The sequence below is a fragment of the Manis pentadactyla genome, chromosome X, assembly GCF_030020395.1.
Source record: "Manis pentadactyla isolate mManPen7 chromosome X, mManPen7.hap1, whole genome shotgun sequence".
Classification (NCBI taxonomy): domain Eukaryota; kingdom Metazoa; phylum Chordata; class Mammalia; order Pholidota; family Manidae; genus Manis; species Manis pentadactyla.
The window spans coordinates 112,703,036-112,718,113 of NC_080038.1; the positions used below are offsets into that span (position 1 = coordinate 112,703,036).

Genomic DNA, 15,078 nt, shown 5'->3' on the forward strand with positions numbered 1-15,078 from the left:
TTCTTTGGACCAAGAAGCAGACTGTAACCAAATCTGTACTGCTGTCTGTCTTTTCTGTGTTAGAAATGGGAAGGTCACCTCAGTTTGTAGAATCATGCATTCTTCCCAGTTAGGGTTTACAACCTGGACGTCCATTTAGATTTGGTCCTTAGTGAGCTGAAGTCAGCCTGGAAGAAGTGCATTTTGTTCACACTGCGGCACCAGGACTGAGATTTTGAATTTAACTTTATTAGAAATTAGGAAAATACCCATTTTTCCTTTGCAGGGGCGGTAGAAAGCTTACTATTTCAATACATGTATTTCCGTGAAGAAGAGATTTGATTTGAACAAAAAATAAAGTGTAGGATAGCACAGAAGGTGTGTCCAAAATCTTGAAGGTTGTTCGTGAATAAGTTTGATTTTCAGAAACACTGGTAAGAAAAATGAGCAGGAGTTGGAAGACCTAGCTTTGAATTCTGGTTCTGCTGCTGGATGTAGACAGCTGAACCTAAGCCCCTGAGCCAATTTCATGCATAACGTTGAGGTGATGGTATTTGCCTTCTCTACTTGAGAGGTAGAAATAGGTAAGAAAAATTTGGTAAGGAGTAGGTAGGATATATATTAAAAGTGCTTCTTAAGACTGCAAAGCAATCTTCAAGTGAAACAACAACCAAGAAACATAATTATTATCTTACTAGCAAGTTATTTCAAGACTGCTTAGTGAATGAGAACTTTCAAAGGCAAACCGGTGGTTTTTTTGTTTTGTTTTGTTTTGTTTTCTTCATGGTGAAAACTGCATCGGTTCCAGATTGAGGTTGACAGTTTTCCTGTCACTACTTGGGAAGAGAAGACTGAAACATGCTTGCTTGTCCAGATTGTTTAAATGCCTTGCCTTTTACTTGACACGGCTATATGACCGTAGAGACGTACACAGTGGGACCTTGCTGTTGGATTTGACTGTTTATTAAGTAGCATTTATTTTGACAAAGAGTTTTCTTGAGTTCTGAAAAAGCACCTTTTCAGGCCAGGCAGTGCGTAAACTACTATCAGGAAGGAAGCATAGCAAACCTGAGAGAAAGACTCTTGTTGTGTGTGATAGCAGCTTTATTTATTTAGCTATACGTCTAATAATAAATGATAAAGCTGAATAGGAAAGTTAGATAAGGGATATGTTCTAGAGTGCAGGGCAAAGCCACTGTGAAATCATGATAATTCTAAAAAGTGAAGGTTCTCCAAGTCTCTGTTGCCAACAGAGTTACAGCTGAATGCTCCTGGAAGGGAAATGGAGGGTATGGTTTTTTGGTGCTGGCTCCTCTTGTAGCTTCTCTCTTCATCTTCCAGTTTGAATTGTGCTTTTAATGCCTGCTGGGGAGAGCGGTGGAGAAAAACGATGAGATCGAAGGCAGGTGAGGGGGGCACTCAGTCCTTCATCCTTTTATTATAGAGATGAAGCCTGATTCACAGACCTAGGTCTTCTGTTAGGGGAACCTTTGTGGGACCCAGAATAGCCACTCCAACTTTTTCTACAATCAGGGTACCCCTGACGAAGGAAAGACGAATGAAGACCCAGAGCGCTTAGTTTCAGCAGTTTTAAATGAAAAGGGGAAACCTTGTTTCCTAACATGAGTATATGGCTTCCAAAACACATGGAGAGAGCTGTAAGTTTCATTTTCAGAAGGCTCATACTGTGCATTTAAAAAATGATTCATTTGGACATACGCTTTTTCGTATTAATCGGACAACTCCATTAGAAAACTTAAGGAGGATTTTGCATTTCTTTTTCAAAGTTACTTGGAGCAGGCACTTGAGAAATTATTGTACAGAGAGATTAACAGGTGCTAAATCAACAGGTTAAACATTGAAACTTGAAGACTGTTTTATTCAGTGTGCGTTGAGAGGGTAGTTGGCACTAAAAGCAAGACTTGGAAAGCATTTTCAGTGCCTGAGGAAGGCTTGCTGCCTTAGATGGGGCTTTATGCATTTAACTGCTCTGAGAAATTGCAGACTGTGAATATTAGACGTGGAACATGCGGTCACAGCGTCCTTTCACTTGGGTCCATGAAAACACAGTGGATTTGGAACAAGGTGTGTGGGGGTGGGGGGTGGGGGGCAGGGCTCAAATTTTACTTTCAGAAAATCTAAGTTCCCAAATAGGAATATTTTCCATTTCCACTCATTTGGCGCTAGTGTTCATAGATGTGATAGAGATGATCAGCTTGATTTGATCTCATGGGTCTACAAATCTAAATTTAAGACTTAAAGTATATTTTTGTTAGGATATTTTCCACCAGCTTTACTGAGGTACAATTGAAAAAATAAACTTGTACGTATTTGAAAGTGTACAGGGTGATGATTTAATATATGTGTACACTGTGAAATGATGGCTGCTATCAAGTTAGTTAACGTGTCTATCCCCTTACATAGTTACTTTTCTTGTTGTTAACACTTAAGGTCTTTTAGCAAATTTAAAGTATTCAGCACAGTATTATTAACTATAGTCCCCATGCTGTACATTAGCTCTTCAGAGTTTATTCATCTTATAACTGGAACTTTGTACCCTTTCACCAACATCTCCCCTTTTCCCTCATCCCCCAGCCCTTGGCAAGAGGGCTTTAATTACTCCATTCTCCTTTTTTGTGTGTCAGATTTCACATTGTGGGTAAAATTGCAACATTTCCAGAGTATCTCTCCTCGCTTTAGTGCATCTGCATATCCTCGGGGGTGGAGAGAAGTTCATCTCCTTGTCAGTGGGTAATTAACTGGACAACCGAGGGCGAGTCTGAACCTGAGAGTTGAAGGGGAGGGGCTGTCTGGCTTGCTTGCTTGCTTCCTTCCTTCCTTCCGGAGCAGGGGAACAGGGGAGCAGGGGAGAGAGACATGGCGCTGGACTGCAGTTTGTAAGCAATAAACGGGCTTTAAACTTTATCTCTCCCTTTGACTGATTTCGGTTTTTAGAGGCATTTTGCCCCGGGATTTCCTTTCCCCGGACTTACACACATATAAATAATAGTATACATTACTTGTCTTTCTCTCCCTGACTTACTTCACTTATCATAATGCCCTCCGGGTTCATTCCATGTCGTTGCCAATAGCAGGATGCCCGTCTTTCTCATGGGTGAATTATATTTAGTTGTATGTGTGTACGTACACACACATACATATATGCAGTTAAATACACACACACACACACACACACACACACACACACATTTTCTTCGTCCATTCATCTGTTGATGGATACTTCAGTTTTTTCCCTATCTGGGCTATTGTGAATGATGTTGCTGTAAACATGGGGGTGCAGAAAGCTCTTTGAGATACTGATTTCATTTCCTTTGGATATGTACTCTGAAGTGCGATTGCTGGATCGTATGGTAGTTTTAGTTTGAATTTCATGAGGAATCTCCGTAGTGTTTTGTTACTAGGATCCCTTAGACTTGTTGAACCTTAGACTTGTTGAACACTGATGCTCATGGGTTAGAGTGGCTTACTCTAATCTTTAATCTTGTAGAGGGAACTCAGAGAGGCCCTTCAGATACGGAACTGCGTTATAGCTGTGATGTTACTATGAGCCATGTATAAAAACTGTTCTCCCAGAGGATTGTGTGCGTATACTATACTGGGGACCGCTTCAAATACTGTGTGTGTAAATACAACTCTAATTCCACTAAGATACTAAACTAAGATTTAGTATATCTTACATTCAGGTTTTCTTTATGCAGTTTTTATTATAAAAATTTTAAGAAAAACAGTTCAATTAAAAAAGATTATTATTAGGAATCACTAATATATACCCACCTTGATTTACAATAGTGTGTCGAGACATGGCACTGGTAGAATCTGAATATGCCAAAGTTCTTTCAACAGTTAAGGATTGTATGCCTGCCACGTGCCAGGTACTGGGCTAGGTGCTGGAGTTATGACAGTGGACAAAATAAAGGAAAATCCCTGCCCTCGAATAGGCGGAGAGGTAAAATAGACGGTGTATTAGATGGTGGTAAGTTCATTGAAGGAAAAGATGGTAGGAAGGTAGGTGGTGAGAACCTTTTCCAAGGTCAGTGTCTTGCACATCAGTACCTTCGTGTATTTCTGAGGAGAGGGAAAGCTCATGAGGTAGAAAGAACAGAGCCTTTGTAGTCACAGACCGAGGATTGCGTGGCGGATCTGAAGGGGGCCAGGTTACTTAACCTGACCGAGTCCAGGTTTTCCTCACCTGTAAAATGGGAAGAGTAAACCTATTTCATAGTGTTCTTACGAGTATCACATGAGAAAATGTAGAGAAAGCATTGGCACAGTGCCTGGCCTATAGAAATAGTTCAGTAAATGCTAACTATGATTACTCTTATTAATAAATCGTACCCTCATTTCTCAGAGTCACTGACCTTGCTCTTTGTAACCTTAGCCTCAGGCTGGGGCCCTACTATCAATGGCCAGGTCGCCTGGAAGTCTGACAGGATCCACTGACTTTGCCACCTGGAACCTCACCCTTTCATGCCCTGCCCACTGGATCAAGCATCTCCAGGACCCATGCTTGCTCCAGCTCCGCCGGACCCTGGTACCATCCGTTGGACGGCGTCCCTCGTATAGCAGAGGCACATACATGTTGCTATTCCTCCACTTCAGTTAACAAGTGAATAGTTCATAGTCAGTAATATCAACTGACAGGCTTCTAAATGTACCAATTTTTGTTTCACCTTAAATTCATTAAATTCTTGGAAGGCACATGGATCGGCAGAGTGCAGTGCTATCTCTCCAGAACTCTTGTCTTGAGCAGAAAAGCTCGTGGGTGTATGTGTTTGTGGTGTGTGTAAAGTCATGGAAAATATTTCTCTTGGGAAAGTGACTCCTTTAAGTGCTTGTTACCATCAATAATCCCTTCTTTTGTGAAATAAGGAATCTTCAGCACATGGAGAGGAATTCATCTCGTGTGAGTTTGACTGTATTAACTTTATTTTTGTCTTCTATTAAGGAAAAGACCAAAATTGTTGAGCCCTTGGACTATGAGAATGTTATCGCCCAACGAAAAACCCAGATTTACAGCGACCCCCTCAGAGACCTGCTTATGTTTCCGATGGAAGATATATCTGTGAGTTCAAAAACATGTCTTTAAAGAGAAGAACTGTTCTTTGCAAGCCAGTTCTTACAGCAAGAATGTTCCTTGTCTTTTAGATCTCAGTGATAAATCGTCAGCGCAGAACAGTGCAGTCCACTGTACCAGAAGATGCTGAGGAAAGGGCCCAGAGTTTGTTTGTCAAAGAGGTAAGACCCTCAAAGGCAGGCCCCAGGGGAACATTCATCGTATCCAGATAAATTTTCTTTCTTTAACATAAGTGGAAAATAAAATTACTGTAACTCAGCTGACCTACATAACAAGTCTGTGTGATGTGCTACCAAGGAGACAGCTTATGTACTCTCCCAAGCAGCACATGGTCTTTGTTTTTCTTCTTTTGGATTTAAATACTTTCTGGTCTTGGAGTTCAAGTTCAAAAGGGCCTATTGGGATTGGGATTTATAGCTGCCGTTGGTCTGGGGAGACACACTTAATCCCCAAAGGAAGATCCCAGTACCACCATTTCCCAGATGATTTTTAAATGCCTGTCAGCTTATTACTAGACTTTAAAAAACTGGATATATGTGTATTCTCCCTACATTTCAAGTAAAAGATTCCTGTTTTCTTTCAGTGTATTAAAACCTATAGCACAGATTGGCATGTGGTAAACTACAAGTATGAAGACTTCTCTGGGGACTTTCGAATGTTGCCATGGTAAGTTTAGGATTCAAGGGAAACCTTCAATAGGAGAGAGATTAAACATTTTACCTTTTTTTTTGAAGCCACTTGTGAAACCTGTGTTCTAATTTATAATAAAGAAGAGCCTCAAACACCCAAGCATATTTGGTAAATACATTGGGGGTGACTGAGTATGTTTTAACTTGGCTCACTGAAATTCTTGGCAAAAAAGTGTGAGTTCACTTTTTGGCTTTGGTGTATGTATGTTGACCATCAAGTCATCTTCATTCGATTCTGGATAATGCAGTGAGCATTTTCCAGTGGTGTCAGTGAGGAAACTACAAGGTTCAATTTGATGACCCCAGACCTCCCTTGACAAAAGTGCATCTCTGGAAGTTGACTTGTGGGCCCGTCCTGAGCACACTGGCCCAGGAGCCAGACTGTCAGGCTTCAAATTGTATTTCTGCCACTTACTAGCCTCGGGCCAGTCACTCAGTCTACTGGAGCCCTCCCTTTTCTCGTCTATGATACTGCTAACCCCAGAAGAGAATCTTGGGGAGGAATAAGACCGTAGCCTTTTCGTAATTCTTAAAGCACTTCCCCAGAGGAGAAAACAGTTCCTAAGGTGACCAGACCAAGTTCATACAGCAAACAGATGCAAGAGCCAGAATTACACTAGTGGCTTTTTGACCTGGGGAAAGATAACGGTTCTGCCACACCACTAACAGCTCTGGCAGTTTCCGTCCCCTCCCCCGACCCCTGCAAGTATCTTGGCGTACTTAAAGTGTTGCTGCTGACTGCACACGTAGGGCCCTTACGTAAAAGATAACATAGTTTAGTCAGAGGGGAAAATCTGATTTGGGAAGGGGAGAAGAGTTTGTCCTCGTGCCTTGGCATTTTCTTGGTTGTGAAAGAAAGAAGTCTACTCGGCTTCCTTGTGTTTTTTTGTCTGTTCTCTTCGGCGTCTAAGACAATTCTCTTGCATTTTCAGCAAGTCTCTGAGACCAGAAAAGATTCCCAATCATGTATTTGAGATTGATGAGGACTGTGAGAAAGATGAGGTAAAGATGGGGGCCGCCGTGCTGATGTTTTCCAGGTCACTTCACTGAGATTTCCTTGAGAAAAGATGAGGGAAAGAATTGTTGTTGAATAATCTGTGGCCAGCTTTCAAGCTCAATGAGTGTTTTTAAAAATTAAAAAAAAAATTGTTACATTTCCAAATGGAGTTCAGGAAAGATCAAGTGAAATGGGCTACGATTCGTATATAAACATGTTTTTCCACCTGTGGGACATGCTTGTGGAGTTGCTTTTTCCCCACACTGGGCATGTGGTGTGGTGATTCATTTGGACTCCCCTGCCTGATAGATCCCTCTTGGGACAGATGGCGCGGATGTCCGTGACATTTTGAGGTGCAGCTCGGCTGTTTATGTAATACAGAAGACTCTTCCAGAAGACAGCCCATACTACTCAGTAAATATTGCGTGCCTAACCGTGTGCGCAGCGCAGAGCCTTTCATTCTATAGTCAACGATTTCAAGTTGAATCAGGCATCTCTTCACGTGGGGGAGAGGGAACTTGATGCTTTTGGTAGAAAATGGGGCAGGGCCTAGTTTGTGCCCCCAAATGTTTGGTTAGATGGCTGGCTGGCTGCTGTTTCACTGATGGTTTTTACTCTATTTCAGGATTCATCTTCTTTATGTTCTCAGAAAGGCGGTGTGATAAGACAAGGCTGGTTGCATAAAGCAAATGTAAATAGCACCATCACGGTTACCATGAAGGTAAGAAGTAATTATTATATTACTTCCTCATTTTAAGGATGTTGTCATCAGTAGCCTGTCTGGAAACAATACTTTTTCAAAGATTTTTACAAAAGCCCTGGCACACAAACTTTTAATGAGCGGATTCTCACAGGTGTATAGAATTTTCCAAATCTGAAACTCTGGGATACATTTAGAAGTGCAGCTTTTTAAGGAAATGTAATTATTATTCTGAATCAGGAAGTTTAAAGAAGGAGGCTGTCAGTTGAGCGAAGAAAAGAGCTTTGAAACCCAAGGGCATCAACGGTTCCTGTGGGGGAAATGGATGGGATGAATGGAGGGATAGGGTAGTCCATTTATTTAGCAAATACTAATGAGGTGCTTGTTATTACATGCTGGTCACTGTGGGTAAAATACAGATATCTAAGATGGAGTTCCTGGCCTCCAAAAGCCTCTGGACTAAATAAGAAACATACCAAAGTAATACACAGACTGATACTTCAGTGCTGTTAGAATGAGAGCTTGGCAGTTTGACCTGAATAATGAGTTTGTGTACAGGGTTTACGTGAGATGGGGGTGGAAACGTAGAGGGGGATAAAATTGTGCAGGGCCTTGAATGCCTCAGACACGAGGTTGGCTTTGCTTTTGTTCAGGAGTCTGTGAAGAGCCATTAAAAATCCAAGGGTAAAACTAACAGGCTACTTGAAGATTCTGAGCAGAAAAACAAATTATTCTGTGATACCAAAAACTGTTCTTTCAGATACTCAGTATAGTATCATGTGGTTTGCTAAGGATGATTCACACTTCCATTAAGTGTTGAAGGTCATTCTGTCTTTCTCATAGCCTGCAAGCAGAAACCATGGGTGTCTACCAAGGGGAGACTCAAATTTTATCTCAATTTAATATTTTGCCTGCTGTTTTCCACTTAGTGGTCATGTCCTGCCCTCACTCTCATTTTCAAGCCCTGAAAATAATGAAACCAAGTTGTAGTACGCTTCCTGTATGTCTCCTGCCCCTATGCTTGGGGCCTCACCACATGGTGATGATAAGAAGATCCATTTACTGCAGACTTACTGCGTGCCAGACACCACCCTGAGTATTTTGTATTCTGTATCTCATTTAATCCTCATGGTAGCCCTATGATATAGGTACTATTATTATTCTTCGTTTACAGATGTGGGAAGTGTGGCACAAAGAAATTCAATGGTTAATCCAAGGTTACAGAGCCCCAAGTTTCCAGAGGTGGGATTTGAACCTAGGCGGGCTGATGCCTGAACCTATGCTCTTAATCAGCATACTGTCAGTGCTCACTAGCTGAATGAGCGAGACCCCATTCTTTGTTATAATATATTTCCTATCAGATTTATCAGCATGTGTGAAGGTTATAATTCTGTGCAGATTATCAGAAAATGGTTCCTCCACTCCCTTCCCCTAACATTCCCAAAATATTAAAATGTTTTATTCATACTTAAGCTACAGCCCCAGATTAAGAAGTAAATATGATGTGTGGGAATCTGGATTCATGAAACAAGACATTGGGGAATTAATGTCCTTACAAAACAGTTCAGCACAATATTCCTTTCAATAGTGAGTTTATCCTAAGGCCTTGAAATTAAAATTTGCTCTACATGTAACTGCTTTTAGAAGCCCATATTTATAAATCGAAATGAAGTTGTCTGTAAAAGCACATGCTTTTAATTTTCTTGATAAATTCGTGAAATACACATTGGTTGATGTGGGCAGAATAATTGCCCCCCCCCCCCACCACCCTTACCCCCAAGACGGCCATGCCCTAATCCCTGGAAACTGTAAAGGTTTCCTTACGTGGTGAAGGGGAGTTAAAATTGCTAATCAGCAGAGGGAGGATATCCTGAATTATCCAGATGGGCCCAGTGTAATCTCAGGGCTCCTTATAAGTGGAAGAGAGAGGCAGATGAGGAGAGACAAAGATGTGAGGACAGAAGCAGGATCAGAGAGAGAGACTGTTGCTGGTTTCGGAGGTGGAGGAAGGAGCCACAGGCCAAGAAATGTGGGCAGCTTCTGGAAGCTGGTAAAGGCAAGGAAATGGATTCTCTCCCAGAGCCTCCAGAGAGGAATACAGCTCTGCTACAACCTCGATTTTAGCCCAGGGAGAGCCATGCCGGACTTCTAAGATAGAACTGAGGTAATGCGTTTGTGCTGTTGGAAGCCACTAAGTTTGTGGTGATCTGTTGTGGCAATAGAAAACTAGTTCAGTCAGGTAATCAAAGATTGATTCTTTAGCTTGTGTGTTATGGAGGTTGCAAATTCCACCACTTACAGGGGTCAGGCAGGAACCATAAATTCATGAAGTGGGTGGTGGGTCTGAGGCAACCTGGTAACCACGTGGTCTGGCTGAAGAGGACAGCTGCTGCTTGTCTCCAGCTAATTGTTGCTCTGCGGCTGCTGCTGCTGAGCCATGCTTGTTGCTTTGCCTCTTTTTATCCCCGGCTGTTCATATGTTGGCCACTTATTATTATTATCTTTTTTTAGTGAGATAAAATTCACATACCCAAAAAACCCCCCACATTTCTTTTTAAAACCCTTACCCAACAGTAGGCCAAAGAAGGAAAAGAAGAATAAACCAAATTGGTCGTATGTGCCACGTAGCTCTTTAAAAAGATGAATGGGGAATGATTTGCAGTAGGCCCTAATGAGATTTGGGAATTCTCTCTGGTTACCGATTTCATTTGTCCCAGCTATTCTCCATTATGGATTATGCATCTCCATCTTGGAGTTCTGGAGGCTGAATATATATATATCCTGTATTCTCCTGGTTCCACCTCCTAAGCCAGAGCAGTAGCATTGTGTTTCAGGGTTTATCACAGTCAGAATGGGCATGAGAGGGAAGGTTCAGCCAGATTCCATTCACGGTGTCAGGGATTTTGCCAAGATACCTTTCTCCTGTGGGAATTGTGTTTCAACTGCTCGTTAGTTCAGCATAGTTGGAGTTAGGTGAAACGTGGAGCATTTGCTGTGCTCTGCCTCTCTGGAAGTGGAGGGCATGTGAACATGCCGAGCAGGCCGGCAGAGTGTGGGGCGTGGAGAGCAGCTTTGTAGTCAGTTGCCAGGCTGGACTTTGGAATGAGGGCTGAAGCGGAAGTCCAGCCCTGTGAACTGAGGTGCATGGGGCGGGGGTTGGGGGTGGGCAGGGGGCTTGCACTTCTAGGTGATCTGTTGCAGGATGGGGGGCGTCATACACATTCTTTCTGCTTCAGGCCTGGATTGGCTCAGGCCTAGGAGGGAGGCCAACCCTAACAGTGCGATGAGCAGCTGACCCCGCTCTTGGAGAGTTGGGAAAGGCAGAGAGAAATATGAGGCAAAGGGCTGACAGTTTGAGACCTTCTGAAAGGAACAGTTCTATATACGTGTTTCCACTGTGTTAGTCCTTGAAGTGAAGAATATTAATGCATCTCCTCCGCACACGGAAGGGTGATTTGGGCACGCCGTCTTCTGAGTCACTTTCCCGATGCTGGTGGCGGTTTTACCCTTGGTGCATCTGGAGTCCCCTGCCTGCTAGGACCTCCAGCCCACACTGGTGAGAAGCTTCAGTAGCTTTAGCAGGGAGCACGACAAGGCTAGAGCTCGCAGGGTTGAGAGCCGAACACCTTTTCTATCAGAAAATTCAAGCTTTGATAGCCCCTGCAAACTCACAGGGGAGGGATCTCGGTATTAGTCATGACTCACTGGCAAATAACAGCCGACAGGAGCCATGCGTTTTCCCTCCCGTTTTTTCTGCACCTTCTTGGTGTGTGGTGGCTTGACATTGGCCTGCAGTTCCCTCTGGGGTTGACAGGGATTGAAGCAGGGCAGCTTGATGCCTTTTAAAGTGAGGTGTAAGTTTGAAGGGTCTTTATCATTTTAAAATGTCTGCATTTAAAAAAAATTATGTAGAATCCCTTGGAAAGTTTGAAATTATGTACAGCTTTTCATGGTTCTTATAAACAAGTTGGAGTCTTTTCCCCAGACACTTTGACTGTCAGAGATAAAGGGATCTACTAGCAATGAAGGGAAAAATGAAGTCATGAGAGAAGGTAGAAAGAAAAAAAATGAAGGAAAGAGGGTGAGGAAAGACTCAGCAAAGTCTAACAGATGAAACAGAAAATCAGAAGACTCCTGGTTATGAGGTCTTTTGAGAAAAAGCAGCCACATGACCTGTAACGTGATAGGATTAATGTAGCCAAAGTAATTCATGTATGGGCTCCTTTAGAAAGTTGAACTTCCCTAGCTAGCTGTCAGACAGTTTAGTTTAAGTACAATTGACCCCCGAACAACATGGGATTGAACCGCATGGGTCCACTTGTATGTGGATTTTTCCCAATAAATATATTTGAAAAATTTTTGAAGATTTGAGACAATTTGAAAGTAGTTTCCTTTCTCTAGCTTATTGTAATATGCAGTATAGAATGCATATATCGTGCAAAATAGGTGTTTATCGGCTGTTCATCTTATTGGTGAGGCTCCCTGTCAACAGTAGGCTACTGTGCAAGGGGTCGGTGCCCCAAACCCCACATTGTTCAAGGGCCAACTGTACATTCCAGTCAGTTGTGATGGGCTCTAGGTATAAGGGGCCAGAGAAGGAACTGAGTTCTTCATATTGGAAGATGCAAGACCCCGTATTTATGGACTAAAAATTTGTTTTTCCCCAGTAGTACACACCTTTCCACCCGCTCTAGTCAGTTGTTTATCAAGAGAGAGTCTGCATCCTTTTCTGCAGTTTGTCATATTTCCCCAGAAGTGCTTGCTTGCTGGGCACCCCTGTCATTGACTGAGAAACCAGCCACTAGGAACCCAGGCCACTGGAGGGCTGCTAGTGGATTACTCTCTTAAGTCATGGTTCTCGGTACCCGAGTACCTCCTTTCACCGAGGAGGATGTTGGCATCGTGCAAGTCTTGCAAAAGCTCTGTTGGTTGTCTGGGCGCAGTGACCAGTTTACTCAGAGCTCATAGCTTGCTTTTTTCTTGGTGTTCATGTTAAAACAAGACAAGCCGTGTCATGAGTGATTAATTTCCATGATTGGTACTTTTTAGCTAATGAGAACGCACCCCATGTGCCACTCTAAAATTCCTGGAAAAATTTTGGAGAGGAGTTTACGGTACAGAGACTAATAAATGATCCCTGTGTAACTGTCCTAACAGAAACCGATTCCCTTACATTCATTCTGTCTTTCTCAGGTAGCTGCAAGAGGCATCTGCTTTTTTCAACTGCTTTCCGTATCAGTGAAGGAATTTAATGAGGACTAGGTAGCTGTGATATTGCACATGACCTTCCCCTGGTATTTAAAACTATGTTTCCTAAGGGATCTAATGGTATATGGAATAAGGAAGAATCTGATCTGGAGAGTGGTTTTTCATTAAAAAAAAGTTATTGCAGGTTCCTGGCCAGCCCCTGGGACACCCACCTTCATGCATCTTCTTGGCTCACTTTGGTCACATTCCTCTAGCTGCCCCCTCCCCATTCTAGCAATTAAACGAAGTGTCTTGGTATGTTATCAGGGTTGCAAGTTCAGCTGCTTGATGTATGTATGACTCACTTCTGGTGCCTTTTTTTTTTTTCCTGCACAAAAGAGAGCCATCTGTTATATATGCAGAGACTAAAAGTCCTCACTTATTCTTCAACTGTTATGGGAGGGTTTTTTCCCTTCTGCAGTGGGAGAACAACACATCAAAAGAGCATTTTACCTAAGAAAGCACCTAAGATAATAAAATAATTGCTGTGAGGCCAAGGTCACTCTGTTTATTGGAAAAAGGAAGAGAAAAATCTTTTATTTTTGCTATGTTGGTGCACTGTATTCTCAAGTCTACCAGACTGTCTCTAACAGCTAACAAAAGGAATTGCACTCATTCTGTGGGTAAGGGATTTCTCACTAACTTGTGTTTTATGTTTTGTTTTCCCCCATTCATTGGTGACTGTCTGAACGCATTTATTAGGGGCTGCTTATGTGCCAGACACTATTAGGAATCAGTGAGTTCATCACCAGACATGTATATAGAATATGTTATTAATATAAAGTGTTGGCATTGCAGAGGGTAGAGAGAAGTGTAACATGCAGAGCTTAAAACCCATTTGGGGAGATGAGACATAAAATAAAAACACTGTTTTAAAGTGGTACAGAGACCAAGTACTATATGAGTCCAGATGATTGCGATCTGGGCTCAGAGAAGGCTTCTTGATGGAGGTGGGACCTCAAAAGGAGGGACTCAGAAAGGAGGTGGGTGTGGTAGGCAGCACGCACAGGGCAGGTGTGTTAGGTGGAGTTGGGTAGTCGGGAGATAAAGTTGGTTTAGTCCTTTGGTATCTCTCTGTGCCTCAGTTTCTCTGTAACACAGAGATGATAATAATAATTACCACACAAAGTTATTTATGAGGATTGAAAGGTACGATATGAGGAAAGTACTTAGCCAGGGACTATAATGTAGTAAGCACCCCACAGATGAGGGCAGTGGTTATTTTACATTAGTAGGACTGTGGGAGCATATTGAGTGCCTGATCAGGCACGTGAGCTTTACCATGTGGGTAATTTGCGGTCATTGGCAATCTGAGCAGGGGCATGACATGTAGAAATAAAGCTGACCAAATAATTTGTCTGTAATGAGAAGGTGGATTGTAGACCCTTCCTGCTAGACTTTGCTTCAAGCTCAGTAGTTAAAAAAATCTCCAGTACTCAGATATGGTGGAATTACTTAAGAAAAGCTATAGGATTTTTAACCGGTTTCCCGGAGAGTAGACCTATGTGATATAGTGAAACCTGATAGGAATGTAAAATGATATGGTGGAGAGAGATGAGTTCTATATTAGGTTGCCAACCTACTGGTAGGGATTCTTCAGCAGGACGAAGTTCCTGACATGCTGGTGTAATTAACTGCAACTCGGTTTTCTGATAAGCCATGGGGTTCTCTTCCCTATCGTTTCTTTCGTCTTTGCTTAGAAACAGCTCCGAGACCCAGTATGTCTCTTGCTCCTGCTTTCTCCTTTTCCTTGCTTCCTCTTTTTTTTTTTTTTTCTGCTCTGAGACATTAAACAAGTAAGTTTCCCCCACCCCGTTTCTACATTGCTCCTGGCTTACCTGCTTTGCTAAATAGCCTTTAGGGCATTCCTTCTCAGGGCTGCTGTTTCATGTAATTTAGCAGTAAATAACTACTCTCTAGGTAAACAAGTCTTGGGATTTATTATATAAAATGATACATGGCTCTCCTAATTTGAGGATATTAGGTGCTCAAAGCTTCCTGCCTTCGATGTTTGGTTCAACTGAGTTGACAAAAGGCCTTTCTTTGTTCCTGCTCCAGAAAGGGTCATGCAGTAAATATTCAAAAGGTTGTCCTCCAGACAGCTGAGGACCTTCAGGAGACTTGGCAGGACCTGATCCCAGAGAATTCTCTCCTTGGCTTCCTCTCTGTTTGATTCTTCTGGGTGGTCTGAGTGCGCCACTTACCACTTATCGGGATCCATGCTTCTCACTAAGGTGGGGAGTTTTCAGCTGTGTTCACCATGTAGGGGAACAAATAGGAGGAGGAGGAGGAGGAATATAGTCATTACAGAGAAATACCAGTCTTGATGAAACTGCGAGACCGTCTGACCTGGAGAATGAATTACTCTTTC

General features: G+C 42.5%; 1 protein-coding gene across 21 annotated transcripts in view; it reads left to right on the plus strand.

Moving 5' to 3' along the window:
* The window catches only part of LOC118934450 (dedicator of cytokinesis protein 11-like), a 163,052-nt gene that overhangs the window by 36,368 nt on the left and 111,606 nt on the right, over positions 1 to 15,078 (plus strand). For 4 of the 21 annotated variants that reach the window (XM_057495492.1, XM_057495476.1, XM_057495479.1 and 1 more), the window contains exons 1-6: positions 1,063 to 2,064; positions 4,946 to 5,062; positions 5,146 to 5,235; positions 5,658 to 5,740; positions 6,696 to 6,765; positions 7,386 to 7,481. In XM_057495492.1, coding sequence (XP_057351475.1) covers positions 1,945 to 2,064; positions 4,946 to 5,062; positions 5,146 to 5,235; positions 5,658 to 5,740; positions 6,696 to 6,765; positions 7,386 to 7,481 — 576 coding nt within the window. In that variant the 5' untranslated portion in view covers positions 1,063 to 1,944. Of the gene's footprint in view, positions 1 to 1,057; positions 2,065 to 4,945; positions 5,063 to 5,145; positions 5,236 to 5,657; positions 5,741 to 6,695; positions 6,766 to 7,385; positions 7,482 to 15,078 lie in introns of those variants that run through there. The other 17 variants (XM_057495478.1, XM_057495482.1, XM_057495494.1 and 14 more) reach the window with 11 other exon arrangements.